Raw genomic sequence first — 8,818 nt, 5'->3', positions numbered from 1 at the left:
AAATTGTATTAGTTAAAGTGAATTTTGATTTTTATTGTATCTACCTATGGAGCCTTTAATATCTATAATACTTTTTATTTTGCCTTCAACGTTTTTAACAGACTATAAATTGAAACTCGATAAATGTACACTTTAGAAGGAAATTACTCAACAATTTAAAGTTAAATGTATGAACAATCCGCATATTACATGCACATTCTATTGAAATTTAAAGGATAAAAAGCTGACGTATAAATTTTTTAAAGAGGACGCATATAAACAGAAAATGCTTTATTGTAACAATGAAGCTACACTAAATCAAAACAAATTCATTCAAACATAATACCTACAATTAACCTTTCAAAAAGAAATACAGTTTATAATGCATTAAATGTATGGATCACAGTTGTAAGGTACAAATACCTAAAATCGCACAAAAATACCAAGTATTAGGCCACAAATATTAAAATCGTAGATGCCAAGAATGTCCAATAATCAGAATGGAATCTTAAATATATACCTACTTTTCCCAAATGCCTACATATTTGTTACTTCTTTCCTAAAATGTCTGCCACAACCAACATAGCTATTGTTCCAAACACAAATAAACCTCCTGGTAATGAAGTCCTGAGCGTCTCATCTGCACAGAAAAAAATAGATAAATTGTGCTAAAATAAACAGCATGCCTGTCAGGTAGCATGCTATTAAAGGTAATAACATTAACACTATAGTGTACATAAAAATTAAAGCGGATGAACCGTACGCTTCACATTTTTGCACAATGCAATGAAAGCATCATTCCACTTCTGATGTTTAAACAATTGACTATATTGTTAGATTGCGGTAACTAAGAAATAAAAATGTATACAGAGCGACCAGAAACTGTGGAATAAACTGTAAAACGATCAAATAGGTTAACAGATAGTTATTTGGAAGCTTTTATTGATATTTGTGATTAGTAATGATGTCAGCAAGCTTTTGAAATAATAGCAGCCACTTTTTACCACTACTAAGAGATCTTGTAAATGTCTAAATAACTGTTGATTTTTCATTAATGTTCGACATATTTCATCTTCAAAAGTTTATCAAAATATTTAAAAAATGAGAGTTCCTTTTAAAACAATTAATAACAACGTTGTCACTCAAATACATGCATTTACAAAAATTATTCAAGTGGCCAAACATTGTTCCGAAAAATGAGTAGTTTTGATTTAAATCAATATCATTCCATAATTTTTGACCTCTGTGGATAAAAATGAAACATTAAGTTCATATGCGACATTAATGCATGTACAGACATAGACGTCACAATGGAGTTCTCTAATAAATGCACTGACCAGTGAAATGATAGCATTCTCAGTGATACAATTAAATACCTGAAATAGAGGTTTCAGCGTCTGACAATTCTGTTGAAAAAAAAACTCGTTTTGTAAATAAAAATTAAAAATTTAAACAACTTTGTAGACTTACCTGCAAGACCGTCACTATCCACTTCATCTTCTGCCCACCCTAGACTCCTAGAAATTGCCATTTTCCAGCGGGCATACCTGATATCCCTCTCTGCAACTTACTTTTAAGAAACGTTTAAGAAAGAATAATCATGCTCACGATCATCTGTTATGGAAGGTAAAAATGTATCACTAGGTACTGGTTGAATATTATCCAAGTCCCAAACTTCAACACCTTTTGCATTTCCAGCAGCTATTGCAGCTCCCAAACAAGTAGTTTCCGCCATTGTAGGCCTTACTAACAGTAAATAATTACATTTTATTGTCATTCAAACATACTTATTCATTACCCACAGGAATTCCACAATAATCTGCTTGCATTTGCATCAAAAAATCGTTAGCTGTCATACCCCCATCAACCAATAATTTTGACAAAGAGTAACCGCAATCTAATGCCATAGCTTCTAAAATGTCTCTCACTTGGTAACAAACTGCTTCTAAGGCTGCTTTCACCAAATGCTCTGGTTTCGTTTCTTCAGTGAGACCACATATAACACTACAAAATATATTTATTATATGTTTTTGAAATGGCATTCACAACCTTCTAGCATCTTTTCTCCAGTAGGGTGCATAAAGACCTGAAAAAGCTGGTACAAAATAAACTTCACCCACTTCATCTGCTGACGCCGCCATCTCCCCTGAGTGTTTTGAGTCTTTTAAAATCTTTAAGTTATCTTCGAGCCACTTTATAGCAATTCCTAAAAAAAAAAACTGTTTATACAGACTGTTTGAAATTTCCCTGTTATCACACTTGTATTTTTTTGTAAAATACTATAAGTGGCTTATTTCTAACTATGTAAAACACAAACCAAGCCAAAATGGAATTAGGAAGTTGTAAAAAATTGTTTTATTCAATGCAGTCAATGTCTTCCTGTATTGACTGTGCTATTTTAATGTAATTACTACATTACAACTTTTTTCATAAATATAATATTAGTTACTTATTTATTATTAAATTAAATATACCTGCTATAGCAATAGAACCTTCCAAAGCATATACAGGTGGTTTATCTGGCCCTAATTTATAACCTACTGTTGTTAGAAGACCATGATTGGACTGAACCATCTAAAAAAAGCGTATATTAGCAATAAAAACACATTCACTAAAATAAACATATTTACAGTTGTTCCAGTATTATATAAAAGAAAACATCCAGTTCCATATGTATTTTTAGCTTGTCCCTGATGAAAACACATCTGGCCAACTAATGCAGCTTGTTGGTCGCCTAATACCTACATAATATGTATGTGCAGGAATATTTTAATATTCATATCTATATTTAAAATGTAAGTATGTTCAGCATAAGACATTTACCCCTGAAATAGGAATGCCTGCTAATGTTGTAACATCTGTAATGTAACCATATATCTCAGATGAGCTTCTAATTTCTGGCAAAATGTGCATTGGAATGTCAAACACTTTACAAAGGTAAGGATCCCATTTCAATGTTTCTATGTTCATTAACATAGTTCTCGATGCATTTGTAACATCAGTTACATGAAGACCCCCATTAATACCGCCCGTGAGATTCTAATAACAGAAAGTTTAAAATAATTCAGTTAATAAATATACATTATAATACCCAAATTAACCATGAATCCACAGTCCCAAAAAAACATCGCCTCTCATCCATTGCTTCCCGTATGCTTTCTACATTATCCATTAACCATCTTATTTTTAAAGCACTAAAGTAAGTACTGATTGGTAATCCACACATACTTTGCAAAAAATTTTTATCTCGTTTACCATTTAGTAAAATAGCGTCTGCTGTACTTGAGGTTCGCATATCCATCCACACTACGAAATAAATTTATTTGAAATGACACCTTACAGAACAAAACAACTTCCTACCTAAGGCATTATATAACGGTTTTCCCGTTTTACAATCCCAGAGAATTGTGGTTTCTCTCTGATTTGTGATACCAGTGGCCACAATGTCTTCATAATTTATGTTAAGTTTTTTTAAATTATCACATGTCACATTAATAGTTTCAATAACTGAATTCAAAATTAACATGGGATCTTGTTCGAACCATCCTTCCTTGGGAGTGATGTGAGGTATTTTAATCTGGTGGTAAGTTAATACTTCAGCAGTCTTTGATGCAAATACCTAAAAAATAAAACTGATCAGTAAAACGCTAAGTCATTTTGATTTTAAACAAACTAAAAATCTTGTACTCGATGTTCCTTCATCAATGGATCCAATTAATGGCCCATATTTATCTCTAGTGTCTGACATAATTCTGTTATTATGTGCATTCAACACATCTTGATAAAAATTTAAACAAGAGTGTCCCTATCCGACGTTCTAACCTGTTCTAATCCTATTTCTAACCTTCACACAACACCGGGTTCTTGACAGATGACATAATGATTCTGACAGCTGTCATCATTTTCTAGCGCGCCAAAACACCAAGTTCCATACCGCCGAAGGGAAACCGGGACACCCCAGCAATGATCCGACTTGGATTGTCCAACCTCTTCAAATAATGAATTATTAATTTATAATCGAGTCGATTATTTGAACATATACGACACTGAGTTTACTCATAACTTTATTAAGTAACGGAATAACACTATAACCGTTCAAATTATATTTTGCTCAGTCCCGAAAGTACTTTTTTGAAAAAAAAAAATGTGATTTTCACTTTGGAACATCACATTAATTTATTTTGTATCTAACAATATTAAAATAGTATATTATCGAACCAGTTTCCGTCAAAGAACTTAATAATAAGAGTGATGGCATCTGAGAACAGATGGCGAATTTAGATAACCGCTTTATTATTATTAGCTTATGAATCAGATTTTTTTACAAGTGATTACTATAAATAGGTATTTTTGAAATAAATTTTTTATTGTTATGTCGTATGTAATAATAATAAGGAATGAGCTTTTTTATACATCCTCAACGTAAGCTCATGAAGTATTGTAGTAGGTTTTATCCGGCGAATAGACACTTTCATGTTTTTTCGACGTTTCATGAGTGCGAAAAAATATGTATTCAATTTTCGTTTGTCTGTTTGTCGCCATCTGTGTCGAGTTTTATTGCACAGATATTCTGCGAAACTACAGAACTCATTGTTGTCAAAGGTTATACATTTGTTGTAGATGGTAAAACGTTAACAAAACTTTGTCTAATCATCCCCACCAACAATATGATGATGTCGCCTGAAAATTGTGCATAGTACATGTTATTTACATTTTATAAAATAACATACTCCTACACACTGATTTACGAATCTGTCTTGAGTTTTTACCCTAGAAGTTCAGATTTTTGGAAAAAAAATAAAAATTGTGTAACAACATTTTACAGTGTAACTTTGAAACTACAAAATCAAATATTGCAAATCTTTTAAGGTATCGTAAGCATGGTGAATTTTTGATCAAAATATAGCTGTTTATCCCCCTTCCCAATTGATGGCGTCATCTCACAAGAATTATATTTAAAATCTTATGATTATAATATAAGAAAAAGTGACCAAATTTTAGAAATTTTAATAAGATCATCAAAGTTATAAAACTTTATTACAAAATTTTAGCTTGCACATTTAGAAAATCAGAGTCCAAGAATATTCTTAAGGCGTTAAAAAATTAAATAACGCATTTCATTGTGTGGGGAAATTTTTTGAAAATAATTTTAATCATATTGTTTCTTTTAATAATGAAAATATGTAACAAGAATGGTTTGTTTAAATAAAAATTTCAAATTTTGTTAATCCTGGTTTCATTCTTTTTTGCTTTTGATTTTGTTAGAATCTCGTATAATTGACGAGTGTAATAATAATTTTGTATTTATGGCACAAATAAAGATTGTTATTATTATTATTTCTTTAAACAGTAGCACTAACTTTTGGTGTAACGATAAGAAGATTATTAATTTTAATGTGAACAATAATATAACACGAAACAACATTTCGATGTTACACATATTATCTAAGTTAAAGGGGATACCGTAAAAATATCGGTTCATAATTTAAATTTCATTGGACATCTTGTATAAACAAATGTAAATAATGAGTATAGTTATTATGAAATGCAAGTAATAGTAATCCTTTTCAGAGTGTGTTTTTGAATATACAGTTATTTAATTTTTTAACGGCATCATCATTTTTTCTTTAACCATTAGATCCATGTTTACACGTGTGTTAACAAAATTTCCAACAAGTGTTTTAGGTACTTTTTTAGCTACTTTGTAAAACTTGATTTACGGTTTCTTAGGACAACATGTGTGAATGATGTTAAAATATAAATAACAAGTACCTAGAAATGAATGTGATGTTACACTGCTCAATAGTTGAGATTATTATCAAACATAGTTTTAAGATTACACGTGAACTTTTTGGAAAGAGCAAATACACAAATTTTTGTTGTTAATATTTTAACATCTAAATGATAAAAGATACACCTGAAATTACTGAATAATCAGTTTCTTTACTTTTTTTACCTATCTATTCAAAAATTTGTTAGTAACCTATCCATTAAAAAAAAACTTAGTAGTCATTTAATAGAAATTCACTCACCCCTAAAGCACATAGTAAAGATTAATTTATTAATTTTTCCTGAGGCTGCGCATTTTAATTTTAGGACGTTCTTTTGTTCTACGAATTCCAGGAAATTAAATGAAGTGCACTCAGTAAGTTCTTCGATGAACGATAAAATTTGATTCTGGATTTCTTTTAGGGTACCCTATATGTTAAAATATAAAATATGGTCGAATTATTAAATTACAGGTAACGCAGCATGATATACTGTGTGTTTTCTTAACAAAATCTCGTGACGATTTTTAGTACATAGGTAAAAATATGTTAACTTTTATACATACAGAGTTTAACATTAATAATAATAACGATACTGTATTTACTGAATTCCTAGGTTTAATAAAAAAATAAATTGCTTCCTTAATTAACTTTTTAAGAAGAATGTATAAACAGTTCTAGAAAATAAGAGTGGATTAAGAAATTTTCACCCACGTATACTTACATAAAAATGCTCTTTGGTAAATTTCAAATTGTACAATTTTGATCTTTTTCCTAAAAAGCTAAATTTACTCGTAAGATTAAAATTAAAGGTGTATTAATAAAATATATGTAAGTATAGAAGCATATTATTTTGCATATTTTATACCTATCACTATTGAAAAATTCGTTTTTTGCTTTTATTTCTTGAGATACAATACGCAGGATGTTAAAATATACGATAGCTTAAAATTATTTATCTATCGATTCTCTCGAAACAAATCATCTTATTTTGTTAGGGAGAGAATGATTACTATTACATTAATCAACACATTAAAACTGATATACTTATTCTCTTCATAAAAACTAACATATTTATTTCGATAATAAAAATTGACGATGTGATCTCAAAAAAATCATATTTTATTACTTATTACAGACAAAGGAATGGGATATAAATATCAGGAGAGATTTATTTAGCAAACGTTTGAGACACGTCATCAAATTTTTGGTAAGAATAAATAGACAAATTTATGGTTACCATATTAGCATCTCCGAGATAATGGTCATCGGGCGAACAGCATATAGTTAGTTTGTAAACGAGTCATCCTTGGAAAGGATTTAATATGTCGATGATTGAAGCACACTGATCAATGTCAAAAAAGGTAAAGTAAAAATGGCGGACACTTTTTAATAAGATTTTTAATAAAATAAGTGTGAAATTACAAGGAAAATTGGTACAAGATTAATTAATTTTATTGAATAAATGCAATTAAATTACACTAAATGTGGAAAATTTTGCCCATTTTGTTTTAATGTTTATGCCGTTAATTTCTTTTGTTATTCTCAACCTTAATTCCTCCAGATTATGGTCAAGTGTTCTTCAAATAGGGCGACAAAAAAGTCTGCAAGAGTAGAATCACAAAGTCTCGGAGGCCCGAGATTATTTGTATTCCGGTTGTTAAAAAAACTTATGTAAAATTGCTAAATACTGCGGTTCTAAATGAATGCGCTGTAGCCTCGTCTTGTTGAAAATAATCTACTTACATTTCATCGTCGTAAAGTTGGGATATAAAATCTGCCAAAATATCTTCCTGATATTTTGATAGCAGATGTTAAACCTTACCTTATAAATGCCTACGCCAGTTAATCACAAGACTATTATTGACAAGATTACCTTCAAAGAATTATGACTGTGTTAATTGGGACTTGCTACCTATAAACCTATAAGTACTATGGAGTTCGTGGTACTCCACTATCACTAATAAAATCTTATCTTGCGAATAGTGTCCCAGAGAACAGTGTTCTTGGGCATTGACTGATCATTAGGTAGGTAAACGATCTGTTTTTACCTGTTACTCGATAAAATATTAAAGTCTAGAACAGAAAGCTATTCACTTAGACAAAAAGCTCTGGATTAGTTTTTAGCAGACAAACCTAAATCACACAATGATAAATCGCAAAAAATTGTGATTGACATAAATCTGCAATAGGCATGTTGAGATAATATAGTAGATTGGGAACTGATCCATTTTTGTTTAGAAAACCACAGTCACTACTAATCTGTGAAGTTCTTTCACACTTTGGAATGTTCCATGCGCACTTAACGTATGTCGAAGTGTTGTGGTGTAACTCCTGCGCCGCCCACAAAATTTTTTTACTTCAAAAGAAAGTTATCCGAAACGTGCCTGGAGCCAAAGCTATAGGGATTCATGTCGACCATTGTTTATTAAATTAAAAATCTCTTCCACTAACGTAACACGCGCAACAAACATTTAACCAAACACCCAAGTACAAATTACCATGCTCTGTTACTAATTGTAATAATATTCCATTATACGAGTACATATAATATATGTATTACCTCAGTCTGACTAACCAAAATGAATCATGGAATTTTAATCTAGGATAAAAAATGTAGTTATCAGGACTCCTGTTTATTCCGCCGAAGAATTAGTTACTCTGGCTAAGAATGTTTTTTGTTTAGCCGTCCATAGTTACTATCGGACTCCTGATGTCTTAAGCCGGAATTCCACTGAGGCAACATGTAGCATGCGTCAGTGCCGCAGGCTACACACAGTCTTTCCATTGAAGGAACACACAGCTACATTAATTGAAATTTTGTGCCACATTGTCGCACGCCTACGACAGGTAATAACACTAGGCAACAAGTATCAAGCAACATATCGTTCACTGATGCCTCAGTGGAATTCCGGCTTTGACCGTTTGTTGTTTTTTTTTATCGACTGATAACAAACATGAACAAATACTATTAATATTATTGTTATTATTATTTTGAGAATTAATGTAACCACTCAAATGAAAGCAGGTTTCGTCTGTAAAAAAGATTTTCTTCAATAGCCAGCCATCAA

General features: G+C 30.9%; 1 protein-coding gene across 4 annotated transcripts; it reads right to left on the bottom strand.

Moving 5' to 3' along the window:
* Window positions 1-255: 255 nt before the first annotated feature.
* Window positions 256-3,949, bottom strand: LOC135135396 (glycerol kinase-like). Of its 4 annotated transcripts, XM_064064431.1 has the most exons (13): window positions 3,653-3,947; window positions 3,340-3,598; window positions 3,071-3,285; window positions 2,803-3,018; window positions 2,610-2,720; window positions 2,454-2,553; window positions 2,029-2,185; window positions 1,778-1,983; window positions 1,588-1,725; window positions 1,450-1,539; window positions 1,356-1,385; window positions 504-619; window positions 256-402 (listed from the first exon to the last, which is right to left on the bottom strand). In XM_064064431.1, the coding sequence occupies exons 1-12, from the start codon at window positions 3,725-3,727 to the stop codon at window positions 528-530; spliced, it is 1,689 nt and encodes a 562-aa protein (XP_063920501.1). In that variant the 5' UTR covers window positions 3,728-3,947; the 3' UTR covers window positions 256-402; window positions 504-527. The 4 variants fall into 4 exon arrangements, with proteins under 4 accessions (XP_063920501.1, XP_063920502.1, XP_063920503.1 ...); XM_064064433.1 differs by lacking the exon at window positions 256-402 and having other exon boundaries at window positions 577-619; window positions 1,317-1,385; XM_064064432.1 differs by lacking the exon at window positions 1,356-1,385 and having other exon boundaries at window positions 256-619; window positions 3,653-3,946.
* Between the last annotated feature and the right edge of the window lie 4,869 nt (window positions 3,950-8,818).

Source organism: Zophobas morio, unplaced genomic scaffold (assembly GCF_036711695.1).
Source record: "Zophobas morio isolate AGI-343-1 ecotype UQ-CSIRO unplaced genomic scaffold, CSIRO_AGI_Zmor_V1 ptg000024l, whole genome shotgun sequence".
NCBI classification, from domain to species: Eukaryota; Metazoa; Arthropoda; class Insecta; order Coleoptera; family Tenebrionidae; genus Zophobas; species Zophobas morio.
The sequence above is the reverse complement of the archived record's forward strand: the minus strand, read 5'-3'. Positions and strand labels throughout refer to the sequence as shown.